The 19,350-nt window shown below is 40.4% G+C and overlaps 2 protein-coding genes across 4 annotated transcripts in view; one reads left to right on the forward strand and one right to left on the reverse strand.

The window, feature by feature from the left end:
• SLC2A12 (solute carrier family 2 member 12) overlaps positions 1–9,700 on the forward strand; it is a 56,432-nt gene extending 46,732 nt beyond the window's left edge. For both annotated transcript variants that reach the window (XM_049695610.1, XM_004263806.3), the window contains one exon: positions 8,330–9,700. In XM_049695610.1, coding sequence (XP_049551567.1) covers positions 8,330–8,434 — 105 coding nt within the window. In that variant the 3' untranslated portion in view covers positions 8,435–9,700. The remainder of the gene's footprint in view (positions 1–8,329) is intronic.
• A 2,579-nt stretch (positions 9,701–12,279) lies between these two features.
• TBPL1 (TATA-box binding protein like 1) overlaps positions 12,280–19,350 on the reverse strand; it is a 29,715-nt gene continuing 22,644 nt past the window's right edge. For both annotated transcript variants that reach the window (XM_033406908.2, XM_004263807.4), the window contains 6 exons: positions 18,475–18,653; positions 16,891–16,973; positions 16,661–16,724; positions 15,029–15,132; positions 14,842–14,936; positions 12,280–12,815 (listed from right to left, as the gene is read on the reverse strand). In XM_033406908.2, the coding sequence (XP_033262799.1) occupies positions 12,736–12,815; positions 14,842–14,936; positions 15,029–15,132; positions 16,661–16,724; positions 16,891–16,973; positions 18,475–18,609 (561 nt within the window). In that variant the 5' untranslated portion in view covers positions 18,610–18,653 and the 3' untranslated portion in view covers positions 12,280–12,735. The remainder of the gene's footprint in view (positions 12,816–14,841; positions 14,937–15,028; positions 15,133–16,660; positions 16,725–16,890; positions 16,974–18,474; positions 18,654–19,350) is intronic.

Consider the following 19,350-nt stretch of genomic DNA (forward strand, 5'->3'; position numbering starts at 1 on the left):
ACATCAAAGAGCCTGGGACATGCCTTAGCTTGAAGCAGTAGGTTGGCAAATGCTTTAAAAATGAAAATGTAAGCAGCCTGAATGATATAAATTGACCAAAGTTATGTATGAAGTATGTGTGTTAAACGAGGTTCCCTGGAGGGAAATGGCAGAGGCAAAAATAGAAATAAAATACATAATGGTATTGAAAAGTGATCGAACTAGCTAAGTGAACGTGGGGGGTGGTGGAAAGCCCCCGGGGACTTGTGAGGACACGAAAGTTGAAGTGAACTCAGAGATGGAGGACGGCTACTGCCGAGCTAAGGGAGTCTTCATGAACTTCGGAGTTAATGAAACAATTAATCAACTTTTGTCCCCAGGGAAAGAGTCCAGATGTGTATGTCCCGATGATTTTCTAAGCAGCAAGAAAGGAAACTATTTATAATATCAAATTAACTTCAAATTTGGTACTCCATACCGCTTGATATTTTCCTTTCTCATATTTGGAGTTGGCTCCTTTTCCTTCTATTTCTACAAGGCTGAGAAAACAAATATTCTTCCAAAGTTGTTAAGTTTCTTGTAAGATAAACAATGACTCAGTGGAGAGGTCAGAAAAGATTTCAGCAATAATGTAATTTGAAAGGATTTCATTTTGAACTTGTGCCCTGCCAGCTACAAGCACAAACACAAAATGGGACATTTGCCATATGTGCTGTTTCAGCTGTGACTTTCATTCTTTTCCCCAGTTTAAGTGGAAACAATTAGAGAAAACTAACAAGTTAATGTTTTGTAAATATTTTAGTTCTGAGACTTAGGTTATTTTTCACTTTTAGCAGCTCATTTTATGTGGTCATTCCTTCATTCACTCACCCAAATTCATTTATTCGCTAAATACTTACTGAGCACCTGTTCCGTGCCACGCACTGTTCTAGGTGCTATAACATTAATCAGTGAGCAAAAATGCCATGAGAATTAAGATAGTAAGTGTGTGTGTGTGTGGGTACTTTTGTTTTTTGGGGTTTTTGTTTCGTTGTACATTTTTATTAGAGTAGTTGATTTACAATGTTGTGTTAGTGTTTGCTGTACAGCAAAGTGAATCAGTTATACATATACATATATCCACTATTTTTTAGATTCTTTTCTCATATAGATCATTACAGAGTATTGAGTAGAGTTCCCTGTGCTATACAGTAGGCCCATATTAGTTATCTATTTTATGTATAGTAGTGCAACACTTGTTATTTTCTATTTTTTTTTTTTTTTTTTGGTAGTGGCCAACCTAATGGCTTGAGGTGGTATATTATTGTAGGGGGTACTTTATTTATTTATTTGTTTATTTATTTATGGCTGCGTTGGGTCTTTGTTACTGTGCGTGGGCTCTCTCTAGTTGCGGCGAGTGGGGGCTACTCTTCATTGCAGTGTGCGGGCTTCTCATTGCGGTGGCTTCTCGTTGCGGAGCACAGGCTCTAGGCATGCAGGCTTCAGTAGTTGTGGCACGCGGGCTCAGTAGTTGTGGCTCACAGGCTCTAGAGCGCAGGCTCAGTAGTTGTGGCGCACGGGCTTAGTTGCTCCGCGGCATGTGGGATCTTCCCGAACCAGGGCTTGAACCCATGTCCCCTGCACTGGCAGGCGGATTCTTAACCACTGCGCCACCAGGGAAGCCCAGGGGGGTACTTTTGATTGGTGATCTGAGAGATAACATTTAAGATAAAATCTGAGCAGTAATGAAGAGCCAACCCTGCAAAGGTAGGGGGAAGGAGAATTCAGGCAGAGAACAGCTAGTGCAAAGACTAAATCAGAAACACACTGGACCTGTTCCAGGAACCAAAAGATGCTCAGGAGGCTGCGATCTTTGAGATCCAGTGGGTAAGTCGGTGGAGACTGACGTGTGGGGCTTTACAGACTGAGTTTGGATTTCATTCTAAGTGCAATGGGAAGCTACTAAAGTATTTTCAGCAGGGGAGTGACGTGACCTCATTTACTTTAAGGCGTGCCAAGCCAGCGTCTGCAGGCACACAGCTGAACATGGCTGAGAAAGCACACGAGCACAGGGCTGGGGCCCAGGTTCAATCATCCTGACTGACCTCAAGAGGCCCCCTCCATGCTACCTGGCAATCACCCATGTCCCTTGTCCATGAACTGTCTCTCCTAGACAACTGCTCAATGCCAGCCTCTCTCTGGAAACCTCCCACCTCCTTAGCCGTCCTCACTCCCGCCAACAGCCTTGCTCCTGACTTCACGGAAGAAATGAACACAATCAGAAAGGGAACTTCCTTACCCTTCCACCTCAACCCACACATCAGTATTTGCATCCAAATACACCACCATCCCTCTGGGTTCTATCTTTTAACTCATTCCTATGTGAAGCCAACCACTTCATGCCCTCTGCCCTTCCCTTCTCCAGAACATTCCCCAATAGTCCTCCCTGATCACCCTGCATCATCCGTACCTTCCCTCTCTCCTAGATCTCTAGGTCACATCAGCAGAGCAACCTTGTGTGATTTTTTTCCCCAGCTTAAAAAAAAAAAATCTTTTGATCCCATTTTCCTCCCTAGGTTTTGCTCTTGTATCATATTTTTAATTAGATTTATCTATTTTTATTTATTCATTTTTGGCTGTGTTGGGTCTTCGTTGCTGCTCACGGGCTTTCTCTAGTTGCAGAGAGCGGAGGCTACTCTTGGTTGCCGTGTGCGGGCTTCTCATAGCAGTGCTTCTCTTGTTGCGGAGCATGGGCTCTAGGCACACGGGCTTCAGTAGTCGTGGCATGTGGGCTCAGCAGTTGTGGCTCGCAGGCTCTAGAGCTCAGGCTCAGCAGTTGTGGCGCACAGGTTTAGTTGCTCCGTGGCGTGTGGGATCTTCCTGGACGAGGGATCGAACTTGTGTCCCCTGCACTGGCAGGTGGATTCTTAACCACTGTGCCACCAGGGAAGTCCTGCCCTGCTATCATTTATTTTCACCTGTATTCTTTGCCATCATTTATAGCAAAGTTCTTTCAGAGTTGTCTCTATATTCACTGTCAGCAATTCCTCTCTTCCTATTCTCTCATGAACCTGCTCTGATGAGACTTTTATGGCCATTACTCTACTGTCATTGCTCCTTTTAACATCCTGGTTACCTCCATGTTGCTAAACCCCGTGATCAGTTCTCATCCATTGTCTTAATAGCTCATGCAGTGACCATCCCCAGCACTGACTGGGGTGAGCACGCCCTCCTTCCCAAAATACTTGCTTCACTGCCCTCAGGGACTGGCCTCCTGGCTGTCTCCTACCAGTCACGCCTCCTCAGCATCCTCTGCTGGTTCCATCTCATCTTTCACTGTCTTAAAGTTGGTGTGCCCTAGGGCTTCGTCCTCTGACCCCTCCTCTATCCCCTCACTGGCTCATTGATCTCAAAGTTATGGTCTTTACACCATCCATATGCCACTGAATCCAACATTTACATCTCCAGCTTCAATATCTCTCCTGAACACAAGGCTTGTCTATTCAACTGTTTGCTCTCCAACTCTTTTCAAATGTCTAACAAATATTACAAACATGATCTGAATTGAACCCCAATATTCCCCAAACCTACTCCACTCGCAGACTTTTCCACCTCAGTTGATGTCAACCTTATCCTTCTACTTGCTCTGGTCACAAACCTTGGCGTCTCCCCTGACTCTTTCCCTCCCACCCCATGTTCAATCTTTCAGAAGACAGTGTTGGCTCTAATTTAAAAATAGATCCAGGGATTTCCCTGGAAGCGCAGTGGTTAAGAATCCACCTGCCAATGCAGGGGACACGGGTTCGAGCCCTGGTCTGGGAAGATCCCACATGCCTCGGAGCAACTAAGCCCTGCGCCACAACTACTGAGCCTGTGCTCTAGAGCTTGTGAGCCACAACTACTGAGCCCCTGTGCTGCAACTACTGAAGCCCGTGCGCCTAGAGCCCATGCCCTGCAACAAGAGCAGCCACTGCAATAAGTAGCCTGCGCACCACAACGAACAGCAGCCCCCGCTTGCTGCAACTAGAGAAAGCCTGCATGCAGCAATGAAGACCCAACGCAGCCAAAAATAAATAAATTAAATAAATAAATGTATTTAAAAAAAAATATAGATCCAGAGCCTGCCACCTGCACTGCCCCTCCCTTGATCTGAGTCACCGTGCTCTCTCCTGCGTTACTGTAGTAACCACCTGCCTGGTCCTGTTTTCAGCCTCCATCCCCTCTGATCTGTTTTCAGCACAGCAGCCAGTGATCCCTTTAAATATGATCAAGCTATTCCTTTGCTCAAATCCTCCAGCGGCTTTGATGGCCCGTACAGCCTACATATCCTTCTACTCTCCCCCTCTTTCACTCTCATCAGCTGCACTGGCCATTTTGCTGCATCCCAAACACACCACGCAATGCTCAAGACTCGGTCTCTGCCCTGGTTTCCTCTGTCTAGAGTTCCCTTCCCTTAGATATCCACTTGTCTCACCACTTTATCTCCTTCTGAATTGTCCTGTTACCCTATTTAAAATCACAATCATGTCCCAACTCTGCATCCACTCTCTTTTTTCAGTTTTTCCCCCAAAGCTGGTACCTTCTATATTTCACTTGGTTTCTTGTCTACCTCCTCTCACTCCATTAAGTTCCTTGAGGGCAGGGAATTTTGTATACTTTGTTCACTGTTGTTTCCCAGCACCTGGAATAATTTCTTCGCATATAATTGAAGCTCATTGTTGAAAATGAATAAATTAATGAATTAACTGGATATAGGAGTAAGGCAATGAAGTAGTCAGGGTGGTACCTAAATTTTTAGCTTGCGAAACTGCATGGACGGTAACACAGGGGAGCCCTTTCAGAACTAGGTTTCAGGGCTGGAAGGATTACAGAGACGTCCATTAGACATCAGATGGATATAGTACTGGTTGGCAGCTGGATATGTTAAGTATGAAATTCCGGAGACACTCAGAGTCAGGGTCAGATTCGGGTAAGTGGTATTTAGGTTATGGAACCAGATGAGATCATCTAGTCAGAGAGCAGAGAGGAGAATGAGGTGCAGGACCAAGCCCTGGATTACACCAACACGTAGAGAACAGGCAGAGAGTGAGTATCGAAAGGACTGAAAAGGAGCCAACGGTGAGGCTGGAGAGGAGCCAGGAGAATATGGTATCACTGAAGCCAAGAGGAGTGTTGTCAGAAGGAGGGACTGGATGATGCTGGGAAGGGGAGCAAACAGGATGATCATAACCTCGACTGTCTTTACCCACTGCTGCTCCTTTCACAAGCATCCCACTCACCCTCGGCCCACTCTGCGTTTCAGCTCACTCTCTCAAGCACCTACCAGGACTGGGAATCCACTGAAGAGTCATCACCCGTGTCCTCACTTCCTTTCTTACCTTCCTTAGATCCCATGCACCACCCCTTCCTCTACCCTGCCCTCTCTCCCTCCATTCAGGCAAACCTTAATTCTGATTAAGCCAATTCTTAGCTTGTTTTATCCCTGCGTCCAAGGAACTTGGCTTGAGATACACCCAACTATACTGACAAGTCCAGTTTTAAATTGATGAACATAAGTCTCAAGTAGGTCTTCAGGAATGTCCTGCAACCTACCACATGGCCCTGGTCAGTTGATTTTCCTACTGTCCAAGATGGTGGCCTCACACCCTGTCCCCTCTCAAGCCTCCAGCACTCCCTCCCACTTCCTCACTCTCTGCTGATGGTCTTGGGTTTTTAGTTCACTGAGAAAACAGAAAGAAAGAGCCCACTTCATCCTGCACACCATCTATTCAACTACCTACATCTATGCCCACCTTCTCTCTCTCGGTGCAAAAGCCAGTTCTTTCATTTGTCTTGAGCATGTCATCAATTTCCCCCTTCTATGGGATTATCATCACACACACACACACAGAGCTGCAGTACTCCCCATCCTAAACAACATACCTCCCTAGACCTCAAATCTCAAATTCCCCACCCGGTACCCACTCACTCCCTGCCCACTTTTCAGTTCCAGAGCGCTCTGTTGTCTCCAGGTCCTCACCTCTCATTCTTTCTTGAACTTACTGCTCTCAGGCTTTCTTTCCTGCTTTCTGACTCCCCAGGCTACTCACGACTTCTGCCGAGTTACCAAACCTCAGGGTCAGTTCCCGTGTCATGTGACTTTCCAGCAACACGTGCCCAGGCCCTCATGCTCCCTATCTTTAAACATTTTTTTTTTCCACTTGTCTTCTGGAGTATTAGTTTCCTGGTTTTCCTCCTACCTCATTAGTCATTCCTTGGTCTCTGCTGCTTCCCCTTCCTCCCTCCCTCCCTTCAAATACCATAACGCCCAGGGCTCAATCCTTAGATCTCCATCTACACTCACTTCTTGGATATATTCCCGTGGCTTTACCAGCCATCCATAAGTTGATGACTCCCAAATGATTATCTCTAGTCTCGGACCTTTTACCTGATTTTCGAATTCCGAAATCCAACTGTCCACTTGACATCTGTGGTTGGAACATCCAACAGGCATCTCTAATCTGACAGAACTCTTGATTTCCAGTCCCCTTGATCACCCAGTCACATTTCCTCCACGGGTCTTCTGCTTGGGGGGAACTTCTGAGGCCAGAGGCTTAGGGTTCATCCACGCTACTCCTTTCACCCCACAGCTAATATCAGTAAGTCTTGTTAGCTGTTAACAAAACATATGAATATACGCTTTCCACCAGTACTGTTCTAAATCCAAGCCACCATCTTTTATTTGGACTTACTCACCTCCGAACTAGTCTTCCTCTTTCAACTCCTGCGCTCTGCACGCTACCTTCCATGCAGCAGTTAGATGGATCTTTTATCTATTTTTTGTAATAAACATTTATTATTTCACACAGTGTCTGCGGGTCTGGAGTTTAGGAGTGGTTTAGCAGGATGGCTCTGGTCCTGGAAGTTGCAATCTAGCTGTTGGTCAAGGCTGCAATCGTCTGAGGACTTTACTGAGGCTCAGGGATTAAATTTTTTAAAAAAATATTTATTTGGTTGTGCCGGGTCTTGGTTGGGGCAGGCAGGCTCCTTAGTTGTGGCATGAGAACTCTTAGTTGCAGCATGCATGTGGGATCTAGTTCCCTGATAGGGATCGAACCCGGGCCCCCTGCATGGGGAGCACGGAGTCTTATCCAGGTGCCACCAGTGAAGTCCCTAGATGGGTCTTAAAAACGTCATTCCTCAGCTCAAAATCCCATGGCTCCTACTACAATTTGAATAAAATTCAAGCTTCTTAACTATGGCTGCTACCCTCCCCTCCAACCTCACGTCTGTCATTCAGGTACTCGCCATGCTCTAGCCATATTGGACTTTCCGCAACACAGCACTTAGCTGCAATCCTTCACATGGTTCCCTCCCTAACTTCACTCCAGTTTCTGATCAGATGTCACCTGATCTTTAGAGATGCCAGCAGTATGATACAGTCCCCCAGACCCCAACTAAGTCATTCTTTTTCCCTTTCTTGGTTTACTTTTCTCCTTAGCACTCTTACTGCTTGAAATTATATGCTTACGTGCTTGGCTCCTGTTAAGGTGTAAGCTCCTTGAAAGCCAGACTCTTTATCTCCTCCATCCACAGCACCTGGCATGTTGTAGCCACTCGATGAACTGGTTAAATTATAGGACAGGATATTTGAAAGGGGAGAGACAGGTTCAAAGGTGTTTATTTAATTATTATTATTATTATTTTTTGCGGTTTGCGGGCCTCTCACTGTTGTGGCCTCTCCCGTTGTGGAGCACAGGCTCCGGACGCGCAGGCTCAGCGGCCATGGCTCACGGGCCCAGCCGCTCCGCGGCATGCGGGATCTTCCCAGACCGGGTCACGAACCCGCGTCCCCTGCATCGGCAGGCGGACTCTCAACCACTGCGCCACCAGGGAAGCCCTCAAAGGTGTTTATTTAAATAAACATAAAATACTAGAGCATGTTTTTATGCTGATGGGAATAATGTTGCAGAAATGAATTGGTTAATGCAGGGGCGAGGGGATAATGCAGAAAGCAGAATATGTAGATATAAATATAGATAGGCATATTGGTAAGCAGAGTTTGAGAAAAGGGAAGAAATGAAAGAGGATCTGGGATGTAATCTTCAGTAGTTCTATGTAAGACTATCCTTGGAATCCTTCCCTGCAGACAGGAATGCCATGATTATGTTCTGAGAAGAAGGCACCCCACCTTACCCTTTGCATGAGATTGATCAAAGGTCTGTGGTGCACTGAATTTCATGGCACGTGGAAACGCTGCAATAAACCTTGGTCTATTTTTGCAGAGCTAAAACATTAAAGCCCCAGGGTGATTTAAAAAATTATAGCCTGCACATTTTTAAATACTGTAAATTAAGAATGACATTTTCATTAGTGCCTCTTTCTCTTTCAGGAACTATGTGAAAAACAATATTTGTTTTATGAGTCATCACCAAGAGGAATTAGTGCCAAAACAGCTTCAAAAAAGAAAACCCCAAGATCAGTTCTTGGAGTCTAAAAAGCTACGGGGTAGGGGACAGCCAAGGCAGCTTTCTCCAGAGACCTAATGGCCTCAAAACCTTACAACTGTTGACACAGTATGAGAACATTTAGGGTGTCTTCCTACCAATACATATTGGCCACTCCCATGTTTTCTCTTCAGTATCACAGAGCTAGTTTAAAAGGGACACCCTGAAATTATAGAGACAATCTTTAATCTCTACCCGCCCAAAAGGAACCATGAAAGGTACGTGAGGAACAAGGTCCCAAGTGATCCCTTTCTTACTCTGAGCAGAATACCAGGTTAAAAAATAATACCGGTTGGTTATCTTCCACCTTCTTCACAGAGCAGCCTTTGAAAGACTATGAACTAGTGACGAGAATAACTTTTACCTTAAGGTTTGTATGCATAGAGGCCAGTTGCGGCTTTATCATTAAGACACAGAAGCTGTCTGAACATAAGCTTATGGTTTTTTGCCTACCTACCAAGACACTACCTGCACTGGGTCTTGTGTAAAAAAGAACCAGGACACAATGTGGACAACTGCAAACATGTTCTAGGTTAGGATAGGGTCCTGGTTAGGATTTTAGCGATCAATTTCTAATTACAGTTCAACAAGGATAAAGATTATACATCCTATTTTATGAATAATGAACTACAATGTAATTCAAAATATCCTTTTATGAATTTGGTATTAGTATTATAAAATATTAAGAGAAACAACTCTGCAATAGTTGAGAAAAATAAGCATTTTCCATCCATTTTAAAAAAATACGGCTAGAAAGGACAATTTCAAAATCCTGGGACCATATTTATTTAGAAGTAGCTGTTAGTAAAACACGAGAAAAGAAGTCAAGCCAGTAGGTTATTTATCCAAATCTGTCAGTAGTTAGGTCTGAGTTACTAAGTCAGGCTTACACAGTTCCCTCTTTGTAAGGCTTTCCTGATACCTTAATAGCGATCCATAGTTTCCTGTGATTCTTCGCACTCCTCAGGATCATCACTACCTCAGGTTATGGCCTACAGGCTATAACTGATGCTGACTTTCAGATGCCTGCAAACATGATAAATGACATCCAAACATCGGGACAATTCCCTCAATATGGTCTTCTCTAGGATGAAACAGAGATCACCGACCATACCAGAAACTTGGGTTTTCACCCACGCAACAATGGATTGCTCTCTTCTGTATTTCACCAGTTGAATTTTAAGACGTGGGGAGGCATTTTACCAATAGAATTTGGATACGATGATAGAAAATCTACAATAAAGAATCTCAAACCACTTATGCAGTAACCCATTAAATGACTAATATTATAAACCATGGGAGACACACACAAAAAGTACTGAACAACCTAACTTGAAAAAGAACACAAAAATATGATTAACCTGAAGAAAGGAGAATCCTAAGAGTCAAAAGCCCTTTTTATTCAGCTTGAAAATTTTCTATTGGCCCATAACAAACTGTCCCAGTTTGATATAAGAAAATATGATCTACTGCATTCCCTTATAATGAAGTGATCTGACTACAACCTATGTAAGCAATAGTAAAACTGTATTATCAGGAACTCAGGAGAATGACTAAAAGTCCTGGTGCTGAAACATACTATCTAAATTTAAATTGGCAGGGGAAGTTATCAGGAAGGGAGATTTGCAGTCTTCATTCTGCATGGTACATTTCATATGCAAGTTAGAACATGCATGGTTCACTTGTTTTGGAAGAAGGGAAAGTGTGTTCTGTAGAGGATCAATTTAAGAAATTTATTATGAACCTTCAGTGCAATTATACGCTGAGATTAAAAAAGGTCAAGACAGGTAATCAATATGAATTTCTTTTTCTTTGCCAAGCATCACAGATTGTAAGATATTTAACAAAATTGTTACATATTTCACTGTGCAGTTCAAACACTGTATATACTTTAGCTATCTCTTGGCATAGCCATACATTGTAAATGGGCAGGAAACTGTTATAAACCTAGTAGGTTTATCACTAAGTGATTTCAACTTCAGTATCTTAAACACTGTCTTATGTTTTTCTTTTATTATCCAGAATCTATAATGAAACAGTTCTGTTTTCAAACTAATTTTTACCCAATACGCACCCAAGTAGAGCTTTTTGACTTTCAAAAATAAAAAAGGGGGAATACTTATAATTTATATGTATATATTCACAGTTTTTATTTATTAAAAAAATGTACAGCACTTGTGAAAAGCCAGAAGACATCAGACACACTCATTTCTTACCAGCTTTGTTAAGTATAGTGGGTCACCCATGACACTTTGCCAGGCGATACTCAAGCAAGCAGCCCTGAAACCAGACCCGGTCAGATTGTCTTTCTCCCTCTTTTCTGAGAAAGCATTTTGATGAGCTACTGATCTACATAGTTTTCAAGTCACTCGAATACTTAAAAATATTACAACAAACATCTGGATCTGCACCTTGGCTATATAATCGTGTTTCCCCCCCTTTTCGCTATTTCTTTTTTGTGAACACTGCCAAACAGGAGGTCACTTAATTACTGTTAATTAAATCTAAGTGGAAAACCTCAAATTTTTGAAACAGTCTGCTCAGAACCTATAACTTTCATTGAATTTTCTTCTGTATATTTTTTGAGGTTGCCTATCCCACTGGATCTCAAAATGAAGCAAAAAAACACAAATGTAAAAAATGAGAAGTCTTAAAATCACAATTAAGTCTTTCCCAAGAAAGAAAATATAAAAGTTAGCCATTGGCCCCAACTTATGAGGGAGTGAGAGGCAGGGTAGGGGAAGGCATTGAGAAGAAAGAAGATAAAAATAAACATAAAAAATAATACATATTGTTCAGTGCAGCTTTCAAGATTTTAGAATATGGTAGGGAAAATGGAGGTTAAGATGTTCCAATTTTTCACAAAGGTTTCCAAACATTTTGGAAATTCACGGTTTTAGTGGAAAACTGTGTTGTACTATTACCTCTATTAATTTTAACTGAGAAGCTAATATGACGCTCCACTCAGCTTTATTTCTAGGTAAAATCATTGTTAGTAATTGTTAGTAATTACATTGTTAGTAATACTAAACTCCTAAACACAAATGGCCAAGCACCACTGCAGCCTGATCCTATATTACCATTCCTGGGCCCATGGGTGAGCCAGAGAGCCACTGTTTCACAAATGCATATTTATTATAACTTTAAGAGGAGCAATCCCATATACTGAGTAGTCGCTCTTTAGCTTCACTAAATAAGACACAGCAAGAGGAAAGACTTATCTTGCAAAATGGCTTTCAAGTTCAAATTGAACTGTAGTATAATTAATTACACTGTGGCACAGAATCAGCTTTTGGGCACTTCTTGCTAAAACAGCACAATGTTTCAACTTCTGACAAGACTCTTAGTAAAGCCTTGAGTACCAACCTAAGATTTTTACTTTCCTCTAACCAGAGTTGAGTCTTTCCAGAATAACAAAGGTACATATGAGGTACAACCCATCACAGCTTCTTTCTTATATTCATCTTGTAGGTAAGAGTTTCTCTTTTTAAAACTACAACTTTATGACTTTTAAAAGATAGTTAACATTTTCTATCATGTTAAATTAGCAACATAAAACATTACGCTGAATTTATAAAGTTCTACTCCAGTTCCCTAGAATTTATATACATGTTTTTATTTCTAATCTGCAAGAAAAAAATTCCTATTTGATATTTGGTAACAGAGCATTAAAAGATACTATACACATGTGGCATATATATATTTACAAAATACACTTCAAAAAGAAGCCAACACACTTTAGCAAAAGTCTAAGCTTGCATAGATTAAAAAAAAAAGAATTATGAATACAATTTTTGTTAAAATAGAAAATGGGGAATAGAATGGATATGAAGAGTGATCTTTTCCAAACTTTTATTTGTGCACATTCAATTGAAAAAGATAACTTTTACAGGTTCTTTGGTGCCCATATTCAGCATACAAAAATGTAAAAGACTATTCACAAATAAAACACATCAGCTCAAACTGGAAAAAAATAATGACAACAACAAAACACTTTAAGGTAGTGCACACTGTGACAGCTCTGCTCGTGGGGACATGAAATTACTGCGAAAATAAATAGAATGTCCTTTTGTAAAAGCAGCAATGTCATGTCTTGTAAACTTCCTTTTTATATTACAGCAAGGTTTGAAATAAAATCCAAAGGGACTGGAGCTTACACTGTAGCCGTGAATGAATAAAAGAGTCTATTTCCTCAATTACTGTTGGTCCAGTTTTCCTTTTGTTCTGAGTCCAATGTGCAGCAGGTTTTAAAAGGTGCTCAGTTTGGGATTCTAACCAATTACGTGATGACTTACAAAATTTCTTTCCTGCTTTCAAACACAAATGGGTATACCTGTTCCACAGCAGTAGCGACGGCCTTTACATTGGGCCCTGTAACAACACAGTGGAGGAAGGGGTGAGAAGAGGCAAAAGAGCACTAGGAAAAGCTGATTTCCCAGAATTACAAATAACCAAGTACTTTAGAATTTGTCAGGTTGTTTTTTAAAAAATCTACACTTACATAATTATACACACAGTCACAGCAAGAACCAAGAGAATAAGATTTTTTTATGGACAATTAAAGGGAATCAAACACAAAATGATGATATTCATCTTGTTTTAGGGCACCATTGTGAAAAGGGAGTATATAAGAAAACCACACAGACAATCACAAAGTACTATAATACGCTTATTAAAGGAAGGAGTAACAAGCGGGACTACACAGCTATTATGCTTTTGGTCACCGTAGCCTGGCTTTTGGTTAGGCTACGACTGAAGCTCACAGGAGTATCGAGGAACCCGGCAGAGCTAAACAAAGCTGCTACCAGAGCGTTGGGAAACCAGAGGGCCGTTATAAACTGCACGGTCTAAACATCCCCACAAATTTACTGCTATTTGGTACTCACATGTTTACTACTAATCTGGCCATTCACCCTTACAGCTTACTCTGGCCGTTAAAAAAAAAAGCACCAGGGATGAGGTTATGTTATGTATTAATTAATCTATATAATGCTAGGACTTTAAAAATGTGTAGCCTTTCATCTAAATAGCTAAAAAAATATATAAAAAGGATAATGAAAAAATATTTTTATAAAACTTATTCTGAATAAATACGTTTTTTCTACTAACATAAACTTACCTTTTGAAAGATCCTAAAAAACGTCCATATGCATCCACTGTGGACCCTTTGAAGGTACTGACCACGTCCTACCCTGGGCCGATCCTTCCTGACTCACCTCAGTCCCTCCAGAGTACAGCTTTGCCCATGGGAACCACTCAGTATATGTCCACTGAATTAACAGTTCATAGGGTATTCCAGAGGTTAATATGTAACGCATACTAATTAACCAGGTCAATGGTCTTCAGTTTGCTACTGTGTTGTTTAAATCTATTAACTTAATATATATTTTACATATGCATTATTTTCTTCCATACTTAGTAGGGACTTGTCAATAGATCTGGAGGCCTCTGTAAGGTCTGGGCTCCAAAGTGTAGAAACAGAGAGTCCAAAGAAGGAAAGAAATGGACTTGCTCCCCCATTTTTAAGATTCAGGCATGACTCTGGCAAGAGCCTGTAAGTCTCCAAGGAAGATGTGAAAATCCATGGCTGAATCAGAACTAAAGCTTTTTTGTTGAAGGCTTACAGGTGCCAATAATTTTTATTTTCCTCTAAGGATTGAAGGAATAAAAAGAAAATTCAAGGACACTACAGAAATTTTCCTTAACTCAGTTTTGCCAAAGGTTGGGTCTGACTCTCAAGTAATGTCTCTGAACAATTTATAACCATAGCACCATTTAAAAAATCATCCTGCATGCTAATACTACCGTTGGACATCTATGCCTACCTAGTATTCTGAAACTACCCCTTCCAAGTAATTAAAACAATTCAAAAGATATAACAAAATACACATAAAACATACCAAATAGGTACCAATTATATATGAATATTTTGCTCATGTAAAACCTCTATGAAGTTCATAGAATGGGTTTCTCTTGAGTATTTTAAATGCAAGATGTCATAAACTTAAAAATCATATATAAAAATACATACTAGAATATTTTAAATTCCCAACTGAAAACTATCCAAATGCCCATGGAACAATATATTCACGTACTGGGTACTAAATAGCAGTAAGAATGGCTGATCTACAGCTACATGCAGCAATACAGATGAATCTCACTAGGGTTATGATGAAGATAAAGAAGACTGACACGAAATAGTATACATAAGATTTCAAAATAGTATATAAAAGCAGGTTAAACTAATCTACTGTGTTAAAAGTGAGGAGACTGGTTCCCCTAGAAGGGCAGAAGTGGCTAAAAGGGACAAAGCAGACTTTATCTCTATTTTGGTACGGACACCTCTTATCTCATTCAATCCATAATTGACAAGCTTGGTTTCAATATCATAAAATACCTGTTACTGTGATACTTCCTGTTGAAAAAATCTGTAATGTAGCTCTTAGAGATTTTATCCGATAACACACAGCAGGATGAAGTTCAGGTTCGTAACTATGCAAAAAAAGCCAAAATTAATATAAATACTTATAGCCGGACAAGTAACTTCAAATTTGCTAAGTTATCTTGATTCTTCAAAGACCTACCTGGCATGAGGTCTATTGTTCTTTGTGAATTCTGGCAAACGTATTTCAAATGGCATGTTACATACTGCCAAAACGTTAACAACCTTAAAATCTGTAAATATTACCTTTAGGAGAGAAGTAAAATGAATGAATTATTTTGAAACAAACAAAAAAATCTGCTCATCATGGCAATCTTAATCATTGAATTGTAATCCTTAAATATAAGAACAAACAAGATAAACAAAAACATTTAAAGCATGGATTTAGTGTTTTAAGTTATCGGGGGCTCCTTAATGCTATAATTAAAGGGGGGAAAAAGGGTCAAAAACTTCATTAAAAAAATAAACAATGCCTGAGATAACTGCATGATCAAAGTGCTACATCTGGGGTCTTCTGAATCTTATTTCAGTTTAATTTTTCAATACTTTAAACCCATTTAATATTTAATCTCCTGGGATAAGAGGGAGAACAGTGAGGAAAAAATTAAAGCAGAGTCCTCCTTGAAGTGTCAGAATGCAAAGCCATCACTTAAAACTCAGAAAGTACTGGACACTGAGCTCCAAACACCTGACTTTTTCTTATATGCAGTCAGGTAAAATGGCATTTCTGCAAGTTTAGTTAGATGTTTGTTTCTTTTGGGGGACAAAATGAGGAATAGTGTGATAGAATTGTGTTTTTAACTCACTGGGATTTCTCTCAACATTTCTAATATTATGCTAAGAAAAGAGGCTCCAAGGCTGAAAATAAAGTCCTCTCAATATTAATAACTTCAGCCACTCCTACCAAGATTTTAATGGTTTTACCCTGTCATCTTTTCAACTGCCCCTAGTAAAACCACAAATCTGGATGAACTACCCTCCAACTCAGTACCGGCACAAGGCAGTGGGAGAAAGTCACAAAACGTGCACAGTGGCCCCGCTGTCAATCATGGCTCTCTACCCTGCACTCCCATCCAGCACCAACACACACCCATGTCCCCCCAGCACCTCAGTGCCTTCCTAGCACCTTCCACCTCAGAGGAGACTGAAGTCATCAGAGAGAAACTCAACCTCTCATCACCTCCCACCCAAATCCCAAACTGCCTAGGCCCACCTGTTCAGGAACCACAGCTCATCTTTTTCTTTCATTTACTCATCGTTTACAGGTGACCTAGCAAGTCCAGGATATGTATTAATTTTATTCAAATGCATGACTCTACAAAATCACATTTGATAAGGCTGGCCTGCTAGTAACAGTCATTTTACAAGTGTGAGAGCCTGCTAACCAGTGTATACGTGTCAACAGGGTCCTGCAGCTCTCGCTCATCATCCTGATACAGCATTCTTGTGATGATCAAAAACAGAATTTTTTTTTTTGGTGAGAAGTGAAAAATGTAAAGAGTTGAAAAGGCAGTTAATCTGTAAGGAAACAAGTCTCTCTCTCTCTCTATGGCGAAAGGATTTGGGAGAAAGCCAGGATTCCTGACAAATACCCACACGGGCAAGGTCTGCCACTAACTTTTTGTGTTGAAGGACGGTATTGTACAATGTAGAAAGAGGTCAATCATAAGAGGACTTTCCGTGGAGATTTCTTTAGTCCGTTAAAAAAAAATGCTCACTTTACAAAAATAAATCCTTGAGTATCTGCAGCTCGGAGAGCTTTTGAAAACGTTACCTGAAATCCTAGTTTCTGGAGACTCCGGGCTAAACGTCTGGCACCAAATTTAGCTTCTTCTTCACTGTGGTTTGAAAGAAAGAAAAAGACGATCAGTTACACAGGAAATAAATTTTATACTGAGGAACACAACAAACTGTACACGTGATTTTGTTTTTAAGTCTAGAAAAATGTCCTTCCCATGAGGGGAAAATTAAAAAATGAAAATTGAAAACCCAAGTAACATTTACCTTGTTGCTCCAGTGCAAATAATTTTTCCTGAGGACCAAATCGTAGCTGTAATTCTAGGCTTTCTAAGCTTCATTAATACTTTCTGCAAAAAAAGACAACCAGAACTCCAACAACCTGATTACACAGTAAGTGTTGATTTTCACACATGGTTCTACTCTATGTGGCCATTTCATGTTTAAGTACTATGCCAAGCTTACCCAAGACTGAAATAACTGTTCTCCAAATCACCCATTCTGAAACCAAGAACCACGCTGAACACAAAGAACGTATTAATCCAAAAGGACATTTAATCAATTAAAAATTCAAGGCCTGTATAAACCTCTCACTGTATACTTGAAATCAATGTACCACAAGGATGTACACACTCCAACTCTCGTTCCACTCTGTTCACATAACTGGAATTTGCAATTTGCACACATCCTCAAACATGCCAAACTTGTCCACGCCTCAGGAGCTTTGCCTAGCTTACTTTCATCTGGAATATTCTTCCTTCAATGTTCTCCCTTCACTCAGGTCTCGTACCAGATGTCATCTCCACAGAGAGGCCTTCCCTGATCATTCCACCAAAGTACCCATCCCTTCACCCCTCGCTGATTTCTAACCCTGCTTTTCTCTGCTTCTTGGTGCCCGCCACTACGTTATACTGCATCTTACAGCTGAGATGCCCATTACATATTCAAGGTTGATGTGCAAATCCTGAATGCAGGAGGAATGCTGGAGCTGGAGATGTAATTTTAGATTCCTTAGAAACGAAAGGCACTTAAAGCTATGGGTTTAGAAGAAATTACCTACAGTGTGAGTATAAATAGGTCAAGGACTAAGGTCCAAGATAAAATGTGAATTTAAATTTTCACTGCAGCTTTTCATTTATGGCAGTATTTATTATATGGCCATTATGTATAAAAGAGATAAATGTTTACTGAATACGTAACAAATATATGAATGAGACATTTCTTCTTAAAACTCTTTGTTACATTTTTAGTTCCTTCTTTTCTCTGTCATATGCCATATTATCAAACTAGAAAGCTATTAAATCTGGGGAGACAAAATTTACCACAGATGCAAAATAAAATCTGAGCTAAAATACATTATAAAATTTCATACGTAAAGTGGCTGTGGCTGAGAAACATTGAGGTTATTCTACGTTTAACTGTCTTGCACTACCAGCTCGTCCATCAACTCAGTTTTCAGTTAACCTTCCTAGAAAAAATGACTTCTCTACCATATGGCATGCTAAAGTTCCAACGCAGCATAAGCCTTTTCCTCTCTTTTTAGCAGATATATTTGCTCCTTTTTTAAAGTGAAGATGGCATTATTGATGAACCTGAAAACGTTTCATTGTGATTCACTGAAATCTTTAATTGAGTTTAATTCATCTTTACTTAGTTTCTAGCATGAAGAACTAATGAAAATTTATCAAGGTATACTGGCACCTGATTTTTAGAGCTTAAACAGAGCCTTCATACACATTCTTAGTTTTTATAATAAATGCATAAGGTAGTGTCATCATTGTTTACTTAGTATCTTCACAGCACTATAAAATTAGGGTAATGTAGCACGCACGACAAAATTCAGATACTCACTCCAACGTCACGCTTATAAATTACATTTGCTCCCTCCAAAGCAATCTTTCTTAAGTTCAAATGGCATCTTGTTCTAAAAACACAGACTACATTTGTAATTAGAATGTCCAGTGCAACATCACTGTCTGCATCCATTGGGGTAGTTTAAAAACTTAGCTTCCCACCACGAAGATCACATCCTGAGAAATAAAACAAAATAAAATAATTAAACTCAAATGTTTTGTTAATATATTGTTCACAAGTAATCTTGAAAACTAAAATGCAAGAAGTCGATCTCATTACTTATTGTTCAAATGGTACTCAAATCAAATCATATCCTTTCTTCTCCCCACGAAAAATGTCACTTTTTAAAAGATAACATGTCATATAAAATCCTTCCAAATCTGGACCTAACTTTCATTCCTTAAAATTAATCAGTAACTTTTACACGCCAGGAGCTTGCCAGACGTAACTGCAGCAACTCGCCTTTACAACCACCATGCTCCAGGCGTATTGCAGTTATGGCCATTCTCCGTTTACACCATGTTCAAGGGCTGGACTTTGTGGTCCCAATGTCCAACCATTAATGGTACTATAACCCACCTCATACAACCTGCAAGGGCTATAAAAAGAATGACCTACTTTTCCGCTATTTTGGGTAGAGTCATTGACTTAAGTTTAAAGAGGCAGCAATATTAATTATAACATTTATTAACAGACTTTTCTCACTTACTAGTCATTCATTCATTATTCACTTACTGAACACCTCCATCCACTGAGGATACTGGAGGAAAAAAGGAATAAGGCAAGGTCTTTTGTCCTGAAGGAGCTCACAAACCTGTGTGTGTATGGGGGAGCTCTAACAGTTACTTAGCACAACAGCATTTTTATCAAGAT

The sequence above is a fragment of the Orcinus orca genome, chromosome 12 (genome assembly GCF_937001465.1).
Source record: "Orcinus orca chromosome 12, mOrcOrc1.1, whole genome shotgun sequence".
Taxonomy (NCBI): domain Eukaryota; kingdom Metazoa; phylum Chordata; class Mammalia; order Artiodactyla; family Delphinidae; genus Orcinus; species Orcinus orca.